Source organism: Scardinius erythrophthalmus (assembly GCF_964197995.2).
Source record: "Scardinius erythrophthalmus genome assembly, chromosome: 8".
In the NCBI taxonomy this organism is placed as follows: Eukaryota; Metazoa; Chordata; class Actinopteri; order Cypriniformes; family Leuciscidae; genus Scardinius; species Scardinius erythrophthalmus.
The window spans coordinates 18,098,813-18,120,365 of record NC_138228.1 but is presented as its reverse complement, the minus strand read 5'-3'; the positions used below and the strand labels follow the sequence as shown (position 1 = coordinate 18,120,365).

The 21,553-nt window shown below is 36.7% G+C and overlaps 1 protein-coding gene across 1 annotated transcript in view; it reads right to left on the bottom strand.

Annotated features, from left to right (window-relative positions):
* ptprq (protein tyrosine phosphatase receptor type Q) overlaps window positions 1-19,626 on the bottom strand; it is a gene marked incomplete at its 5' end in the record, with an annotated part of 65,553 nt that extends 45,927 nt beyond the window's left edge. Inside the window, 18 exons of the mRNA XM_081372841.1 lie at window positions 2,830-2,987; window positions 4,396-4,656; window positions 4,793-4,958; window positions 6,346-6,443; window positions 7,893-7,999; window positions 8,083-8,236; window positions 9,583-9,712; window positions 9,973-10,103; window positions 10,942-11,202; window positions 11,296-11,565; window positions 12,545-12,829; window positions 12,915-13,205; window positions 15,918-16,098; window positions 16,870-17,087; window positions 17,936-18,193; window positions 18,303-18,444; window positions 18,522-18,632; window positions 19,537-19,626. Coding sequence (XP_081228967.1) covers window positions 2,830-2,987; window positions 4,396-4,656; window positions 4,793-4,958; window positions 6,346-6,443; window positions 7,893-7,999; window positions 8,083-8,236; window positions 9,583-9,712; window positions 9,973-10,103; window positions 10,942-11,202; window positions 11,296-11,565; window positions 12,545-12,829; window positions 12,915-13,205; window positions 15,918-16,098; window positions 16,870-17,087; window positions 17,936-18,193; window positions 18,303-18,444; window positions 18,522-18,632; window positions 19,537-19,626 — 3,312 coding nt within the window. The remainder of the gene's footprint in view (window positions 1-2,829; window positions 2,988-4,395; window positions 4,657-4,792; window positions 4,959-6,345; window positions 6,444-7,892; window positions 8,000-8,082; window positions 8,237-9,582; window positions 9,713-9,972; window positions 10,104-10,941; window positions 11,203-11,295; window positions 11,566-12,544; window positions 12,830-12,914; window positions 13,206-15,917; window positions 16,099-16,869; window positions 17,088-17,935; window positions 18,194-18,302; window positions 18,445-18,521; window positions 18,633-19,536) is intronic.
* Between the last annotated feature and the right edge of the window lie 1,927 nt (window positions 19,627-21,553).

Sequence of the window (21,553 nt, the reverse complement as noted above, 5' to 3'; positions counted from 1 at the left end):
AATTGGATTCAATACAATCACAATCACACACACATTCCATCAAAAATAAACACGTGTTTAACAACTATTTTTAACCATTTGTTTAATTGTTTTTAAATGGTTTTTGTGTGCTTTCCTAAAGCTCAAACAGTAGAGCATGGTGCTAATGTAGCAACGCAAAAATCATGCGTTCGATTCCCAGCAATATTAACATTCTTGAACTGATAAAAATTTATGCATTTAATGTAATGTGCATTCCTTTGGATAAAAGTATCTGCCAAATGCATAAATGTAAATTTAAATACTCTCAGAGGTTAGTTGAGGAACTGACATAAAAAATACATAAATTTTTGTTTTTTTATTTTGGGTCTGTGCAGATGCAGTTAACCATGAAATTGTGGGTCAAATTAATCATCAGAAATTATGTAAACGCAGTCCCAATCCCTACCCCGAAACATAACCCTATCCGTAACCTCTACTTAATATCAGAGGGAAATGATAGGTGTGGAAAAAATACAGACTAAAATAACAAAGAATATAACATTTTGACATTTAATACATATTTATGATAAGCTTTTATGTAAGGAAATTGAACTATTCAGCGTTTTACAAGCCAAAAAATCAACAGTTTTTGAGAGTGACCTTTATAATGGTAACATCTTATGTCTTCTAGTTACCTATTTTGTTGGTGTTGTTTTGCACCTAAAATTTCAGGATTGTAAAAAATATATTTAATAGAGAAATAAAATCTGTGCTTATTTTGATTTAGTTTTTGCATTATTTTAGTATATGCATTTTCAGTGCATAAAGCGTAGTAATATCTCACAACATATTGCTGAGTCATGTCTCTTCTGAGAAAACTGAAGCATAACATGCTATAAAATAAACCTCAGGTAAAACCAAAAAGTCAGCACTAGATACTAAACAAATCACAATTTGAATGTGATCAGATATATGAATTTCTGACTGAAGACAATAACTTACATTAATCAAACACATCGCATTATTACTCCAAAACACCATCATGCATCAAACCACCCTCAAAAACACATCTACACAGGAATTTTAGTACATCTACTGTATAGACACCATCAATAATCCATGCACCTCAGACACTCCCACAAACAGACACACAAACACACTTTTTGCAAGCGAATCTTCTTAAGCCATTACTAGCAATAATTTCACCAGAAATCATTTGTTCATATAAATCGTATATTAAAAAGCATCTTTTGTGGTCTTCTGTCACATGTTCACAAACACAAAGCTTGTTGAGTAATGTAACAGCGGCAGGATAAGTTACCATACGTGATGTCACACCACTTGTTCCAGAAAGACAATAGTCTTATCAGATGTGAGGATAAAATGGCCTGACAACACCAGTAAAACAAGATAACATGGCAAAATCGAATCCCTGCTTACATGCGTTACATAACGTAAACCACACTTCTATGAATTTCACTGCAAATAAATAAAATATCTACCAATTTATTTGCTTATAAATGTTGCAAGAGCTTTTCTTAGAACTAATTTCACTCTTCTGAGCCATTTTGCAATTTAACTAACTCCTAAAACCCCAAAGCAAGTTACTTTCAAGTTCACACAGGGGAAAATATAAATAGTAAAGAAAATATAAATGATGCAGAAAATGAAGCATACGGGTTTTAAGCAAAACTTTTAATTGTTGATGCCAACTTTTATCAGAAATGTTATTATGATGTTCAATTATGAATGCTCTAGAAATTAATGCATAAAATTTGGAAATCCTTTACAAATATACAGTCCCGCACAAGGAAGACGAGTCAGTGTTCAGTGATATTTATCACACACTCAAGTCTTTGTGTGGAAGAACTGTCGTATTTCTTAATTCTAAGAAACACAAGCCAGTTTAAGAATTCCTCCAAGGTCGTGTAGCGTCTCACCATCACACTCAAACAGACCAAAGCGTATGTGTGTGTGTGTGTGTGTGTGTATGTGTAAGAGTTCAGCAAATTTGTATGAGAATAAATCTATGCAGGGATGAAAAATTTTAAATGTTACAAAATTGTCTCCCTTTAAGCTCCTGAGTTGGAACTTTAATTTGAATTCATTCAATTAATTTCACTGAAAATCATTTGATGGTTTAAACACATGATGTTCAATTGGAATTTGAATCCAAATTACAACAAAAAGAAAATGAAATGAAACATAAAGGGGTAATTTACTAAATTGGAGTATTATGTGAAAAGCATTATTTTCCCAATATGACCATAATATTAAAGTTTAATTTATTAAATATAATGGAATATATTATATTTGTAAGTTGTAATTTCAAGGATTACAACATTCTATTTTAATTCTACTTTTTAAAATAAATGTGTTTGGTACATCAATTCAGTTTCACAAACTGAATTGGTTTTTAAAATAATTCTCAATACACTTCTGAATGGCATTCAGAAGACCCTTCTATCTTGAGTATTTAATGCATGTCATGTAATGCAAAACCCATGCAATGCAAATATGCAATTGATGCCTACCTGAACGTTACCGAGGCCCGAGTACAGGATAACCAGCAGGGGCAGACAGGATGGCATGATGGCCCCTCACTAAGAGAGAGCTGCTGAATGGGTAACTAACCACTGGTATGCGAATGATCAGAATCAAACTAGTCCCACCACCAATGCTAAACCTATTATTAACGGTCTTCTCTCTCTTTCACTCTCTACCTTGTTCTCCAACCTTCCTCCTCATACTCCGCCCAACTGACACGGATACTCTTCTACCTGACACCTGGCATACGGCTGTGGGAGAGGTCTGTGAGTGACTCAGGGTGTGTGTGTGTGTGTGTGTGTGGGGGGGGGGGGGGTGTACCTGGACGTAGCTGTCTGCTGTGGTGATGGTAATATTGCCATGGTCAGGAAGCACTTGGATCAGGTAGTTCTTATCACATCCAAGTGATGCCAGCCAGTGGAGAGAGAAAGCACGAGGTGACACACTAATCACACGCAGCCCTTCAGGACTGGCAGGCACTGAAACACACAGATTTGGGTTTTGAAAAAAAATATATATTTTTTTTTATTTTACAGACAGACAAATGCTAAAAATTCAATTCAGCTCACTTTAGTTTAAAATAAGGTTAAATTAAATTTCATTAATTTTAATCAGGTTTGGTTAGATTAATTTTCACTCACTCACCCACCGTACCCACCCAACCACTCACTCACCCAACCACCCACTAACTCACTCTCACACTCACTAATTCACCCAACCACCCACTCACTCACCCACCCATACACTCACTCACTCACTCACTCACTCACTCACCCACCGACTAACTCACCAATTCACCCACCCATCCACTCACTCACACACTCAGCCACTCACTCAACGACTCACTCACTCTCTCTCTCACTCTCTCACTCACTCACTCACTCACTCACTCACTCACTCACTCACTCAACGACTCACTCACTCACTCAACGACTGACTCACTCACTCACTCACTCAGCGACTCACTGACTCATTCACTCACTCAGCCACTCACTTAACGACTCACTCACTCACACTCAACGACTCACTCACTCAATCAACGACTCACTCCCTCACTCAACGACTCACTCACTCAGCCACTCACTCACTCAACGACTCACTCACTCACTCACTCACTCAGCGACTCACTCACTCAACGACTCACTCACTCAACGACTCTCACTCACTCAACAACTCACTCACTCACTCACTCACTCAGCCACTCACTCACTCACTCAACGCCTCACTCACTCAACGACTCACTCACTCACTCAACGACTCACTCCCTCACTCACTATTTATAAAGCACCTTTAAAACAAATCCACTGCAATTCAAAGCGCTTTACTAGCGTAAACAAACAATTGCCATTAAATACAAGCAATGAAAATAAGACTAAAATAGTTTAGAATAAAACAGTAAAAATGTTAATGTTAAGAATATTATAAAAAATTATCAACAATGAAATGTTCATAAAGCAAAACTGATTAGAAATGAATGATAGTGCTGTTGATAAATTGTTTAATTTGATTACCGGTAATTTTAGTTTGGTTCAATTCAATTTGATTCAGTTCAGATCGGTTCCGTTCAAATCAATGCTGTTGAACCAAGCCAAACTTAACTGTTTTTAATCTAAATTAATAATTAATTTCAGTTAAGTTCAGTTCAATTTACGGTTAAGGTTCAGTTTGTTTCAATGCAGTTCGGTTCCAATAAATTATGTTTGGATCTGTTCAATGCGAGTTTCAATTGCAATTCAATTGCAACTTAATGCAGGGTGAATCAGTTTTGCTCAATTAAAATAGATTCAGCTCGGTTCAATTCAAGCTTCATTTGACAATACAAACTGTTCTAAAACAGTTTTAGAGGACCTTTCATTATGCCAAGTGCATTTTGGGAAACAGTCTAACCTGTGTGTATGGTGATGGTGGCAGCGGTTCCACCGATGGTGTTTCTGAAGCGTTGTACAGTGGTGTTGTAGGAGCAGCCGCTCCACAGGCCATTGACGGTGACCTCCTGCAAGTGTGGACTCACGTCTAACGTCCAGATTTGAGAGCCATTACTGATGGTCACTTTATAAAAATCAAAATAGCCAGCAGCTGGTGCCCATGTCACTGTGGCTGATGTGATGTTGACGTGAGACACAGAGAGTGAACACACACCTGCTGGCTCTGGAATAAAAATATTAATAAAAATCAGTGCATAGAATTATGTTTCTTATTAATATGTGTTTATGTATTGTATTTTTTTCTGTATCTATAATGTTAAAGATACCAAAAGTAGAAAGTATCACTGGGAAATTCTTACTAGTAGAGATGTTTTTGAATGTGGTCTGGCTGAAATCTGACCCCAGGAAGGACTGGATCTCAAACCTGTAATCACTTCCTGGGGTCAGGTCATGAATACTGACACTGTTTCCATGGAGATCAACTTGATGTTGCAGAGGACGGTCACCCGCGAGGCCATATCGAAACTAAAGAGGAACAAATGTATAGAAAGCAAGCAACAGAAATAAAATAAGTATGGGCATAAACTTTAAACACTAACGTTCAAAAGATTGGGGTCTGTATACATTTTTTTTGTTGTTGAAAGAAAGATCTTTTATTTAGCAAGGATACATTAAATTGATCACTAGTGAAAAAGTAAAGACGTATAATGTTACAAAAGTTGTTTTGTTTTTGTTTTCTTTAAATCAATGCTGTTCTTTTGAGCTTTCTATTCAGCAAATATTCCTGGAAATTTTTTTTATCACAGTTTCTACAAAAATATTAAGCAGTTCAAAAATGATAATAATAGATGTTTCTTGAGCAGCAAATCAGCATATTAGAATGAAATTCCTGAAGGATCATGTGACACTGAAGACTGGGGTAATCCAGTACCTTTCATTATGCAGTTCAGCTTTGAATCACAGGAATAACAATATTTCTGCTTTATTTTAGAACAAATAAATGCAGCCTTGGTGAGCACAAGAGACTTTCTCAAAAAAAAAAAAAATACTATCCAAAGGCCTGGTTTCACAGACATGGCTTAGATTAAGCCAGGATTAGGCCTTAGTTCAATTAGGACATTTTAGCAGCTTTTATAAACGTGCCTTTATTTTATTCTACCCACATTACTGGTGTGCATCTTGAGACAAAACAATGACACTTGATATATTTTAAGATATAACAGTGCAAAAGTTGCTTTCAGTAAAAAAACAACAAAAACAGCACAAACATGGATTTTAGCCTGGGACTACGCTTAAGCCTTGTCTGTGAAACCAGGAGTCAAACATTTGAATGGTAATGTACATAAAATTACTAACAAATCAAAAAAATATGTTTGTGGCCCAGTCAAAGATCTGAGATGCTGGCAGGGCCAATCTAGAATAAGGGTGACCATAGAAGTGAGGAGCTCATTAACCGTAGGAGTCACTTTAGCCCAGGTTTTTCCAAGGGGACTTTACACTGGATGAAAAACATTTTCTCAAATTTGCAAAATTGGATTTTTACATCATACACTCAAACACCTTCCCTCTCCTTGTGAGGTAAAATAAAGGATTCGTGCTCATGTATTATGAGAAAGGCAGAAACCCGAGCACACAAGACTACAGGGTGTTGCTAGGCTACATTTCAGCTGAGACGGTCGGTATGAAAGTTTTAACAGGTGTGCAAAGGCTCCAACACTAGTCTAGTCATGCTTACAATTAAAAAAAAAACTTATAATAACTCATTCTACATAGACTGAATGGGTCAGAAGGTTGAAGAGGCCATCAAAACAATCAAAGAAATCCAATATGTGAAAATACACTATCATATACAACTATCAAATTACATTATACAGATCTCGATACTGATTGGATGATCAAAAAGTCACCCTACCCTGTAACCATCCAGTCTGCCTGGTGGGTGTGTCCATATCACGTACATGCTGCTCACTTCTTGTTCAATGCAAGTGAGGTCATCAGGAGGTTCTGGAACTGAGAAAAATATATGTTTTTGAAAGCATCTGTGTGTTTAGAGCTCTGCTTTTCCAAACCCTAGTGAGCTGCCTACATAGATGGCATTAACGGCATCACAGGTGCTCATAAGGCATCATAAGAACAGGCTGTTCAAAAATCAGGCAGCATAATTTGAACTAAATAGGGTGTCAGGAAGTTTGCATCTGACACTGTCCTAACACAAAGAGCCCATCCTCGTGTCTCTATGCTATTCTGCCTTTTTATGGCCAATTCAAGAGTAGTATCGTATGGAAGCTTGTTTCCGCCACAGAAAAAAAAAAATCTTGTTCAGATTTTTTGATGCTTCTGAAATAATTCTCTTCTGCTCATCAAGGCTGCATTTATTCTACCAAAATACAGTAAAAATAGTAATATAGTAAATTATTATTTCTGATTTGTTACTCAAGAAACATTTCTTATTATTATCAAAAACATTGTGCTGCTTAATTTATTTGTGTATTTTGTATATTTTTGAATAGAAAGTTCAACAGAACAGCTTTTAATAGAAATAGAAATATTTTGAACATTATAAATGTCTTTACTGTCACTTTCGATAAATTGAGCGTGTCCTTGCTGAATAAAAGTATTATTTCCTGTAAAAAAAAAAAAAAAATCTATTTTTCTCACCACCTTGGATTACACCCCCTCTGAGTTTATTGTAGTGCATTCTGGGATTGGCTTTTCCATGAAAGATATGTGCAATGCTATAGAGGCTTGTTTCAGCCACTGAATAAAACAATTTAAAAGATAATTGCGACTTTTCTTCCTCACAATTCTGACTTCTATTCTCAGAATTGTGAGATATAAACTCACAATTGCGAGTTATAAAGTCAAATTCTGAGGAAAAACAAGGCTGACTTTTTTCTCAGAATTGGACTTTATAACTCGCAATTGCGAGTTTATATCTCACAATTCTGAAAATAGAACAAGAGAAATGTTTCTTGAGTAGCAAATCCGCAATTATATTTTAGAATATTACTGTTTTTACTGTATTTTCGGTTAAATAAATCAGAGACTTCTTTCAAAAGTATAAAAAAATCTAAACAACCTCAAACTTTTTAATGGTAGTGTGAATATTACTCAATACCTAGAACTATTGATAAACAGATTTAATCCAAATATATGATATGTATTTTTTTATGTTTACTGGAGTATCGCTTTAGCTTAGTGGCACACTAACATCAAACTCTATTGAATGGGCTTCACAAGGAGAGAACTTTTTGTGTGTTGCTACCTAAGTGAAGTGTTTCGAATGAGTCATAAGGTTCCGTTTCAGTTAGCATGCTACCTTAGAGGGCAGCTGTCTATGTAGGCAGTACAGCAAGGCACTACATTTTGGAACAGAGCTTATATGTGGATTTGTGTGAGAGAGTAGATGATAAGTTCTTGCTAAGTTTTGTACCAATGTATAAGTGTAGTAACACTCACGTGTGTTAGCAATTGCAGAAGCAGGTAAACTTCGCCTGTCTCCACTAACACTGCTCACTTCAACAGTATACACACTTCCAGGCAACAGGTTGTCAAAGCGAAATGTTCTAAAAAGAGAGCAAGCTGCAGTCCAAACCTCTCTCACATAAAGAACGAATCTTCAGGGCAGATAACTGATCTAAATCCGCACCTGTCATCAGACGCACTCTGATTGGTCTGCAGGATAAAGGTTGAGTTTCTGATGGACAGGATGAATGAGTCACTGACCCCCTGGCCTGCCCTCCAGAGCACACTGAGAGATGCTGATGTCCTCTGCACAGGCAACAAGGTGACCGAACTGGGAGCTACAAACAGACACAAGGCAATTAAAGTGATCAAGCAGGGTTCATAAAACTCCTGGAAATATCACAGGATTGCACAAAAAAATTGTGCTTTCCAGATTTTATATAAAATCCATACATTTTTCTAGAAATTGCTCTTTGTAAATGTAAAAATGTAGAAATGTACCGTTCAAAAACTCGGGTGAAGAGTTTTAATGTTTATAAAAGAAGTCTATATGCTGACCAAGGCTGCATTTATTTGATACAGTAAAACCAGAAATATTGTGAAATATTATTACAATACATTTTTCCATTTTAATATATTTTAAAATGTAATTTATTCCTGTGGTGCAAAGCTGAATTTTCAGGATCATTGCTCCAGTCTTCAGTGTCACATTATCCTTCAGAAATCATTCTAACACCGTGTCCTAACTACACGCGACGCGATAAAATTCCAGCGACAGGCAGTGTGTCTGTCCACACTAGACGCGACGCGACTGTGAGACGCCACAACGTCAATCAAAAATCACAGCCAATCAGAACAGCGTGTGGGCGGAGTCTCGCGGCAAGTGCACAACACTAGAGAGTAAACTTGACGGCACTCGCAAGAAAATGGATAAGTAGCTACATAATCTAATTCACAAATGTTACACCATTTAAAAAAAGCATAGGCTACTGAGTTACTAAAACAATCTTTGTCAAATAATACACTTGTTTGTTCACAGTTTTAATGTTCATGTTTCCATTAGTTTAATTTCAAGATCTGAGGTGAAATATGTCCATTGTTGCTTTTACAGCTAACGTTACAAAGCTGGAGCACTAAATGATATTCAAAGTCACATTTCACGCTTTTAACATTAAATAAAGCACATAAACAGTACCTGAGATTATCATTGCCGCACTTTGTGTTTGTTGTTCCAGCGCGACGTCGCAGAAAAATAGAAACCGTTTCTAAATTAGAAACGTCGCGTGTCGCCGTCGCGCCTGGTTAGGACAAAAACTCTGATTAACATGGAAAAGATACCTTTTATCGCGTGTCGCGGCGTCGCGTCGCGTGTAGTTAGGACACGGTGTAATATGCTGATTTACTGCACAAGAACATTTCTTATTATTATCAGTGTTGAAAACAGTTGTGCTGCTTAATATTTTATGCAAACTGTGCATATTTTTGGTTGAATAGAAAGTTCAAACAGGATTTACTTGAAATAGAAATATTTTGTAACAATGTAAAAGTCTTTACTACATGTCACTTTTGATCAAGTAAATGCATTCTTGCTGAATAAAATTGTAAAAAAAAACAAAAAAATTCTTACTGACCCCAAACCTTTGAACGGTAGTGAACTTTTAAGCCTTAGTGAATGTATGTTTACCAGCTCTGATGGCGATAATCACTGCTGGACTGTCTCTGAAAAATTCCTTCTCGGTTCGAACTAAAAAGTTGCATAGCTTTCCTGCTATCACGTCTTTAAAAACTGCTCTAGTGTCTACTACCTTCTGCACCTAAAAGACACACACAACACAGTAGTAAACAAACTATTTCTCCTCGTTTGAGTATCTATTATTTAAGGACAGCATAAAACATTGACTTTAAAATCTTCTGTGCACAATTTCACTTTAGTTTCATAATGATGATGGTGATATGAGCGACTGCTAGGCACTTTTTTCTCCATCAAATGCCGCACTGTATGAGATCATCCACTCAAGAAGCTATTTCAACCTGATCTGTCACTTAAAAGAAACAGACAAACACAGAATCATACCATGGGAGTATCAGCACAGTTCATACACAGCGCCTCATAATGGTGACCCTCCCCCTCGGCCCTGTCCCATAAGAGCTCTATAGAGCTGTCAGTCACAACACCAGCATGCACATGAGTGGGAGGAGCCAAACCTGTAAATAGATAAACACACATTCAAATTAAGTCTCAGAGACTCTGACTTTTTTTGGAATAGCATACTACTATTCTACGCGCATTATTTATGGAGCATGGAGTCTGCATATTGTGCAAAACTATATTTTAAGTTTTTATTTTCAAAATTATAACTGATGCTGTATTAAATATACAATGTTACAAGGTCATATGATAGCAATGTAGGATTATTTGCTCTTTTTTTGGTACTGTAACAGCATTTGGTTTCATATTCTTTGTAAAAAATAAAATAAAAATGACGGTGCAGTATAAAATGTGCAGTATGCTCATATTTCGATTCACTATTAGTAAAAAATTTGGAATCATTAAGATGTTTTTTAAAGAAGTCTCATGCTTACCAAAGATGCATTTATTTGATCAAAATGATATCTTATTATGAGAAATGTTTCTTGAGCACTAAATCAGCATGAATGATTTCTGAAGGATCATGTGACACTGAAGATGATCACTTTTGATCAATTTAATGGATCCTTTCTGAATAAAATCTGATTTGGCGCTCAAGAAACATTTCTTAGTATTGAGCAGCATGTTAGAATGTGACACTGAAGACCGTCAGTAATGATTCTGTAAATTCAGCTTTGCCATCACAGGAATAAATTAAATTATTAAATTGTAATAGCATTTCACAATATTACCATTTTGGCTGCATTTTTAGTCAAACAATTGCAGCCCTGGTGAGCATAAGGGACGTCTTTCAAAAACATAAAAAAATCTGAATGATTCCAAACTTTTGACCGGTACAGTACTTATGTGAGCAATAAGAGTTATAAAAAGTAAGTTTCTCAAATGTTTTCTCACAGGTGCTCACAGGTGGTAAAGCAAAACCGTCACTGCTTGTGTCTCTGCTGGTCACAAACACATAAAAGTTATACTGCGTCCCTGGATTCAGGTTGCCGACAACCACTTTGATGCTGTCTTTGGACACTGGCGTCCAGGATCGATTATTTTGGTAAGTAATGGTGATGCCGTCATAAATGCTGTTTCTGGGCATCTGCACAAAGAGCTCCACAGAATGTGTGCCAACTGCATATGGGACAGCTATCTGGATGCTATCAGGTTCTGAAACAAGCATAAAAATGCATATTATAGACTGAGACAGAAGCATCATAAGGGAAAAGAAGGAAAAGAAAGATAAAAACAAACGAATCATACTCAGAGTCTTTTGTATGGTAATTGGTGCGCTTCTGTTTTTGTCCTTCACTGCAGCCACTTCCACTACATACGTCCCACCTGGTTTGAACTGTGCAAGAGAGACGCAGGTGGAGCTATTTACCCAGAATTCTCTAGTTTGGGCCTGATTTGTTTGTGGGCGGAGTCGGATGTAATATTCATTAACTTCCTCATCTGGTGAAGGCCACCAGCACACAGTCACGTTCTCCAGACCCACAGCATCAACTGAGACCTTGCGTGGAGGACTAATCTCTAAAACACACAGACATCAACACACAAAACATCTATGTAGATCTCCATAACCGGGTGAAAACCCAAATTATTAAAACCCAATTGAGGGGGGAATTCATTCAGAATGATTTTATAAGCATCTGCTTATTTTTAATCATTGTCTTCACTGTTTTATCACCTAATTCAGTAAAACAATATGCAAATAAGGTAACTGCACCAAACAAGGTGGCATGGGTAATTAGGACAAGCCGGTATAAACTGATATCTGACCTATACACTGAAATTTTCCAAATTTAGGGATGCAGCATTTTAAAAATCCTGGCTGATCCCGATAACTGGCTGATAATAATATTCTATACAATTTAGTCTAAAATAAATAAAACACTAAAAGTCAAATGTTTTGAATGCTACCAGTGAAATTAGACATCCATTTTTTACACTGTACATTATAATGTTGTGATATTCATTTTGAGATTTGCTAAAGATTATATTTAACAGTGTTATTAAATCATTACATGCACAATTAAAAAAATAAATAAAACTAGGTTGTCTACATACATACACAAAAACACACACGTTGGGTTTTATGTTTTATGGGGACTTTACATAGACGTAATGATTTTTATTCTGTACAAACTGTATATTCTATCCCCTTACCTAAACCTACCCATCACAAAAAAACTTTCTGCATTTTTACATTTTCAAATAACATAACTTAGTGTGATTTATAAGCTGTTTTTCTCATGGGAAACAAAAAATATCCTTACCATTAATGTAGGGTTAACGAGGACCACACACACAAACTCACACACACAAATAAATTCATTTGAACACAATCGGTGAGTTTGCAGAGTGCTATCTTGTGTATAGTGTTTTTGTTAAGTTGAGCTGTGGTTGGCATGTTGATATGACATAGTTTTGGATGGAAATACTGCACACAAAAATGAATTCACCCCTCAGTATCTCCTACACACTTTTTTTTTCTTTTTGCAAAACCTACCTGTGATGACAGTCACGGACATACTGTCATTGCTTTCCACATCTTGAGCAGTGACAGACAAAACTGTGATCTTGTAAGCATGACGCGCCTTCAACCCACCAATCACAGCACTCTGATTTGCCTTGTCCAACCGAATAGAATGGCTTCTGCCAGAGGATAGATCCACCCAGTGCAGGATGTATTGCTTGAATAGAGCATTCTGGGTAGAATCAGGGGCGGTCCAATACACTGCAATCTGACTGGACGTAACAGCTGTCATTGTGAGATTCTGAGGAGGATTTGGCTCTGCAACATTAAACAAACAACCCAGTTATTTTTTGGGTAAACTATTCCTTTAATGTGTGTTGGTACTGCAGATGTAGAAACTTACTTGTATTGGCGATGAAAATGGGTCCAAGTGTCTGAGACGCCCCACTGGGGCGTGTAAGAACCAGTGAGAAATGATAGACTTGCCCAGGAGAGAGACCTCTCACTCTCACTCTGCCTTGAGTGTTTGTGAGCGGCCTATTTGACGTGGTTCCATCCATTGAGTCATCTTCTGATTGTAGAGCGAGTGAAAAACCAGCAGATAAGTCAAGGTGAGATTCATTAGACCAGATAAATACTGCTTCTGTCTCACACACACTCTCCAGGAACAGCCATTCACTACTGCTCTGCAACACTGTAACAGAAACACACATAGATAAGATTATTCTAAAAGAAAGCCACAAATGGTCCTTACAAGTGCCCCTTTACAAGTGGACATCACAGTGTACTATTACCCAATAAAATATAGGCTAGTCTCAGAGATGGGCTGAAGGTGTCACTCTCCACATTTTGGCCCACTGCTTCTCAATTTTTTTTCCCTTCAAAAAGATTTCAGTAATCACAATCTCATCTCATGGATATACTCTAGAGTTTCAGAAAAGTTCTCAACGTCTCAAACTGTGCTCAGATCTTCCAAGACACCAAAGTCCACAATCAAAAGTCAGAGACCTAAATATGAACTTAACATTTCTCATCGAATTGTTGTAAAGGCTTAGGGTCCACATCAGTTATTTTATCACATTTAAATTTGATTAATATTTTGAATTATCTTACATTTTTATATTTTTAGGTTTCATTTTCATTAAGTTTAAGTTTGTGATGTGCTTTTGTCATTTTAATTAGATTTTAATATTTTTTAAAATTAGATTTATTTTCATTTCAGTTTTAGTCATTTCAGTACTTCCACTTAACTTATTTCAGTTAGTTTCCAAGGCAACATTTCTAATTTTTATTTAAGTTTTTTAAGTTTAAATGTTTCATCTAATATTTATATATTATTTCAGCTTTATTTCAATTAACAAAAATGATTTGTAATAGTTTCAGTCTTAGATATACTTAATAATAACTCCGATCCACATTCATTTTATGGCTTTAGAATTGTATTGTATGTCAGCATTTGTCTCATTTGAGTCTACTTTTAATTCTTCTAATGATGCCGGAGAAACATCTGAGACAAAGTTTATAGTTAAAACGGCTATATGTAAGAATTGTCATTTATTAATCGCCTTTATTTGCCAGTGTGTGGACAGCTTGTAAGGAAACTTAAAAAACAAGACCTTCCCCAACCTCCTAGGGTGTCTATGAAAGCCTGTAGTAGACAGATTTTTATGTGAAGGACTCGGGACGTTTTATTTGCCAGGAAAATCAAAAAGATACAGTACTACAGTAACGCGCTCTCCTGAAAGCCTCTATTTTGTTCCATGACACATTAAATGCTTATACAATGTTCAGGGTAATGCCAAAATAGCTATTCTGTACTGTGATGTCAATGTGTCATGCAAAGAAAAGGGATTAATTAAGCACCATAGACATTAAGGGGCCCTATTTTAACGATCTAAGTGCATGGTCTAAAGCGCAGGGCGCAAGTGCACTTTAGGGCATGTCCGAATCCACTTTTGCTAGTTTAACAACAGGAAAAATGGTCGGCGCACCCGGCGCATGGTCTAAAAGGGTTGTCTCTATTCTCTTAATGAGTAATGGGTTTGTTTTGGGCGTAATGTGCACAAAATTTCGCCATGGTGGATTCGCTATTTACATGGCGGAATTTGCAAACGGAAAGACTGAATGCGTCTCCTGAGCGCAAACGGATCTGCTCATGCGCGATGTTAAAGCGCGCAAGCAGACCATCTACAGGACAAGCCGGATTCCACCATATCTTTATGTACATTAATCTTTACATTGTAATCCTTTTATTTTTAGTTTGTGTGCTGCTGCGCATCCCTGTGTGTAATAAGCAGAGTGTAAGCGCGTTGTGGACCCGCCTATAGGCGCACATTACTAACGCGCTCTTTAAATAACAAAAAAAATATTGCGGTATTTACTTTAGACCAGGTTTTTGTTGGTCACTGGCGCAGTCTATTTCAGTTGCCTCAAAATAGCAACACGCCAACAATGCGCCTGGACACACCTCTTTTTTAGACCAGCAGGCCTATGAGCACGCAAATGCATTTGCTATTTAAACAATGTGGCGCAGGACGTGAAAATGATAACTGCGTCGGGCTGAAACTAGCAAAAAACACTTGCGTCACGTTTGGCGCTACATTGCACCAGGTGTATGATAGGGCTCTGAGGGGGACTGCAGTCCACTGCAATAATTAGAAATATTGGTCCCTCTCATAGCCAGATCTATATGGTCTCAAATACGGCCTACATTATAATCAAACTATCATAACAGTGTAATTTTAGTTACCTCATTTGACATGAGCTAGTGCAAACATATTCACAATACTATGATCCGATACTTTCTTAACTGCTGTTTTCTCACCGCTGTCATTTTTGTTGTGTGTTCTTGTTATTGAGAGTTCTTGTTATTATCAAATATTTACATATCTAAATGTCGCTCTCAGCGGCGTGGAAAGAGTCGGGATGTTTGCTAACAGTATATCGCTGTAAAAGTGTTTCCAACTTCTTTTTATTTATTAGAGAAGTGCGAGAAAGAACTTTGTCGTGAGTATATCAGCTCTACGTTGCGTGTGCACAAGTGCAAGCACGAGCATTAAGTTGCAGGCTGCAGTTCACTTAATAGCCAACAATGTTGCTAATAACAAGGCTTTCTGAATTATAGCACCTTTAAAAGAAAATCCAGAGCTATAAAAGAGCAACCTTTGAGCAATAAAGTCTTCCTCAGGGCACTTCTCTGAAAATGTTTATCATACAGTTTAATTAATCAAAACAGGACATATTCCTGGATCAACAAGCTTTGTTGGTCCAGGAACAACATTCCTATCAACCCAATCAATCCTGACTCTAACCCAACCCCTTTTTCCAAGAACAACAGTGGATGTTGATCGAGGAAGATGTCCTGCTTGTGTAAATCACACCCCCCTTATCTCTCTTCTTCACTCACACTCCTCTTGACATATATAGGGGAGCTGCAGGTAACACGGGAAAGCAGTGAAGAAGTATCCTGCTCCAGTGGCATTCTTCTGCATCGCAACACAGCCTGTTTGATTGGGTGCAAGAGATGATGTCACTTCAATATTTAAGTTGTAGGCGGAGCCATCAGACCAGCGGAGTTCACCTTCTGTCTGTAGATATTAAAAACAGAGGCTGAATATACAGTAGGCTACTACATTCTCCATCCTATTTTTCATCCTAAGTTTCAGTATGCAACAAAAAAAACCCATTTCAAACAGTTTAGAATTCAACAGCCTGGTTCCGGAAGTAAAAACCCCATTTATTTTCAATAAGGATATCTTATAAACAATTAAAGACAGACCTGCTGTGAGCTATGAGCTTGTTCCCTGCATTATTTCAACTTATTTATTTTTTAATAACCGTGTTTAACTGTGGAATTCCTGGTGAAAAACTACATTACCCATGATTCTGCAAAGAAAGCTCCACCAATCAGAGAATAAAAACAAGCATCTTCAGCATTTGCCCAATCCCATAAAGTCAGTATCTTTTTCTCTGATTTTAAAATACTTTTTTGCTGCAAATAAAAGTTTGTTATGTTGTGATTCACCTAGTAACTGGTTAGTTTGGTTCAACTCTTTAAAGAAGACCATTTAAAATTAATTATGGGAGAAAACCTTCAGGAACCAAGGCCGCTGAAAAAGTGGACGGGCACTGGTGCACTATTATGCTACGTTGTCGTCACAGGACCTCAAGTTAGTTGTTTTCCATTTTAATTTCCAATTTTGTATAAAAATGTGTTAAAATTTACGAAAAAGAATATTCATATATGCATACGCACAATTTGCACACTGTTCAAAGTATGCATGCTGCATACTCATGTCTTTCAAAAATATAGGTACGTAATACTGTACGTCATTATTGTTTATGTGTGTTTGACGTACCTCACGGTCATTCAAAGCCGTCCACAACAGCAGAAGATGGTCACAGGACTTTAAGAAGGATGTGATGGACAGAAACTCTGCATCTGTCTTTATGTTGGCCAGATGTGACCCTGGGATTGAGCTTTCACACATTTGCTTCGCTCCAGACCATGACTTGAACCTTGGGCTCACCTTATAACAGCTCCACCCCACAGCAAGCCAGCCTATGGGACACTGACCTGCAGGAGGACAAGTTACACCGTCAGTGTATGTGTGTGTCTTATACTATTTACTACTTAAGTGTTCATCTTCTTCAAGCATTTGTCATTCCAAATCAGCTGATATTTCATGGAGCACAAATGGAGATTACACAAAAGTAGAGCTCTAATCAACACTTCTTCATTCAACAAAAGTGAATGGTGATTTATACTGTCAAATATAATATTATATTGTCCCAAAAATTACAAAGAAGCACCATCAGATTAGTCCAAACAACTTTTCATTTTAATCTAGCTTTGAGTTATTATATGTTCAGTTTCCATTTTAGTTTAAGCTTTTTAGTTTTAGTTTTTGTAATTTTAATTAGTTTTTTATATATATTTCAAATTAGCTTATTTTTTTTATTTCAGTTTTAGTCATTTTAGTACATTAACTTAACTTTTAACAAAGTTCTCATCTAATATTTATATTCTATTTCAGTTTCATTTCAATTTACAAAAAGTATTTTTAATAGTTTAAGTCTCGTTTTTAGTCTTTCTGCACTACATCTCAAATCTTCTGAAGTCATACGTCATTTTGTGTGAGAAATAGACTTAAATTTAAGTTAATATTCACAAAAAATCTTGAATCCCACGACAAGTTTCATTAATAAATGTTAATTGTAATTTTCTACATAACTGGAGAGTAAAAAGTATTTGAGAAACTCTAAAAGGTTCTCTTATGGCATCAAGCCCAGTAAAACAATTTTGGGTCTACTTTACTTTTGAGACGTTTACCTTGATGTATTTAACTAAAGTGACTATAAAGTGGCAATAAAGGAACACAAGCAATTCATCACAGACCCAACAATATGTGTTTTTGCACATACCCGTCTTTAATGCCAGCTGAAGGCTTTGTGTAACGTTAATTTGGAGTTGAGGGAAGAATGTTTTCTTTTTCACAATGACATTGTAACGACGTCCGGGCTGTAACCCTTTCACCTGGTGGAATGGCTGAAAATGGGATGCAACCCAACACTGCTCTTCCAAACACACGTCCAAGACATTTCCACCATCTAATGTAGACCAGCTGAACATGGCAGTCGTGGATGAGATCTCCATGCTTAAAGAGGAGCTCAGGAGGGGGACTAACAATAGAGCAAAGAAAGAGTATTAAAACAAAGTAGAATCCCAATGAATAAAATATGAATAATGAAACATTATGTTCATTTTTGGGTTGAAGCTGCTTCGTGTTACCAAGTTGGAAAGTCTTGGCATCCAGCAGTTCTGTGTTGTTGTATGACTGCAGACTAAATTCCAGTTTCTCATACACTTGTGGTCCTCTGTAAGTCATCACACACTCACACACGTCTTCACAAACTGCAATACTGCACAGCACCTGACAGAGAAACTCAATTAATCAAACATATTATTAATGTGCGTGAGCATTTGAGAGGGATAGTGTTTGCTTCGCACCTTGTTTCCCAATGAAAGTGTGTAAAAATTAGCTGTCTGTGAGGGAAAACACTGAAACGCCACCTGCACATGGACAGAGGATGGACTTCTGGGATATGGAAGACTGAAAGCCTGAAGGACAACAGGAGGAAAGAAAAAAATCTAGGGATCGGGTGCAGATCATTGTTTTTTTATCAAGCCTTTAATACTACTTCACTATGCTCCCTATAAGACCTTTAAAATCAACATGAAAAGATGTTCACATCCCACTTCTGCATGTACTACATAGGATATTTGATGATTAAAAAAGGGACTTGACAATAATAAAAAATATTAGCGCAATATTATTGCCAAAACCTTTATTATATTATTATTAGGCACCACTGAATTTCTGTTATCTGGAAGATTCTACAAAGGCTGCAAAATAATGTCAAAAAATCAGTATTTAGCTTTTGATTAACATTATTTCTGGTCAATCCACTATAAAAAAAAAGTATTGTTGGTTTAACTTAAAAAAGTAAGTTACCTGGGTAAATATTGAGTTCATTGAAATTAAAAATTTGAGTTCATACAATAAAGGAGATTGGTTTAATCAACAGAAACTCAAAATGTTTTGTTATCTGAACCACAGATCTACAATTGATTTGACATAAGAAACAAAATTTGTGACAACAAATCATGAAAATAATTTTTTTACAGTGTAAACAACACGGCTGAAAAGTAAAGTCATTTTAGATGCAAAAGTTACTGCGTTTTGATGAAAGATTGTATTGTCTTTATAGTCTTTCATCAAAAACTAATGAATAATGGCACAGGAACATGTCTTAAGAAAGCAAACAGTCGATTTTGATTTCATGTTGACTTTAAAGTTTTCTAAAGAACTATTCCAGCTTAGATTTTTCTAACATAAACAGGTTTTGTTATGTAACTCAGAAATGCATATTTCTTTATTTCTTGACTCACAGCAGACAATTGCATTTTTGCACTTGAAGATGAAGGGATCCATCTCGAATGAATGGTTTAAATGAATTGTTACCTGAAAGAAGTGCAGAAGTTGCCAAAACAAGGCCAGAACTTTGTCCATGGAGCTCCATCCCATAATTCCAGTGCCCATAGACGACACCATATTCTTAAAGTAAAACACTAAGGTCTTTAGCCTTGCAGCTTGCACTGTAATAATAACCTACACCACAATATGATCAAACTTCAGCAACATCCTAAAACAGTCTTTGTGGTCACAAGTGCACTCCGTGGCATCTTAGAGCAAAAAAATTGGCTCAGTTCAGTTTACATAAAAAAAAATACCCAACATTCCTTGAGGGCACGCCTCCTCTGCCACTTCAGATGCCCAGGCCAGCATCTTATAACATAACAAAACACTGGAGGATTCAACCACACCTCCTCTTGAAAGCAGCTCTCAGTCAGATCAGATAGCCTCTCCACTACATGTTTTTCTTTCGTTTTTGACCGAATCGAAATAAAGTGCAGGCTGTCAAGACAACAGAGTCAGCACGTGGGAGTCATGTAGGGTCAGTGGTGAAGCGAACAAAACAGGCACAAAAAAATCCCGCACTAACACCCACCAGACTCCTACATGTATTACATCACCCACTGAGAATAAAAATTAATTTATATTAGCTGTCAAGAATTAGGCATTAACAAACATTATGCAAGGTTTAGAAATGTTTACACTTGAAGTTAGAATGCAATGTATTAATTCATTTACAAAAATGTGTTATGTGAGCCATACAGCTTTTTAAAATGTCTATTCCTCCAGCTTTTTTTTTTTTATACCAGTACCATGTCCTACCCCAGATTTTTATTGTCAGTGCACTGCTGTTTTTACTAGTAAAGCTCGATGTTATTCTCTGTGGAAATCTACAGTTCACTGTATTGAACTCGCAACATTCCTTTAAATTCTGATTCAGCAGATGTACACAAGGGAGGAGAGGAACTTTTCCAACATTTTAATTATCCGACTTGAAAGCAAAACACAACTCAGCAGGATATAACTCAAGTCATGCGTGGGCTGATCTAGTTAATAAACCACTTCTGAAATTAGATCAGGGTAAAGATCCTACTCTTCCGGTGATGGATGCCAAGATTGATGCCAATTGTTTTTTTGCAGTTTTATTGATAGTCCATTTGGTCATTTTACAGTGAAACGACTTAAATGAAATATTCACACACATAAAGGTGAAATATTTTCAAAATGATTAAAGGAGAACTCCGGTCAATTTTAACATTGAGCTAATTTTTTTGTACATTTGGAGTGCTGTCAATACAGAGAACAACAACAAAAATCGGTGTTGCCTACACCGTGTTATTCTATTTTTAAAATTTGCACCCTGTTGACTTCAATGGGGCAAGTTTTAAACCAGCTTTTAGCCTCTTAACATCCTTGATGTGTCAATACAAGTGCACAGCTAATGTGAGTGATTCCTTCGGGGTGAACACGGGTGAATCTGACTTCAGTATATGCGAAAGATATTAATAAAAATGATGTTATTTCAGCCAGCGCACATACCTGTATTTACTTCCTGTTTTCGGTCGAAGTCCATAGTAATCGATTGTCGAGTTCACGTGCGTGATCATAGGTAACTAAACCTATGCGTGTGAACTCGACAATCGATTACTATGGACTTCGACCGAAAACAGGATGTAAATACAGGTATGTGCGCTGGCTGAAATAACATCATTTTTATTAATATCTTTCACATCTACTGCAGTCAGATTCACCCGTGATCACTCTGATGGAATCACTCACAATGGCTGTGCACTTGTAATGACACATCAAGGATGTTAAGAGGCTAAAAGCAGGTTTAAAACTTGCCCCATTGAAGTCAACAGGGTGAAAATTTTAAAAAGAGGATAACACGGTGTAGGCAACACCGATTTTTGTCGTTGTTCTCTGTATTGACAGCACTCCAAATTTACAAAAAAATGAGCTCAATGTTAAAATTGACCGGAGTTCTCCTTTAATATCTGCAGTATAATAATCTGTGGATAATTGAGTGGTATATTACAAAATAGCTTGGTAACTCAATTGATTT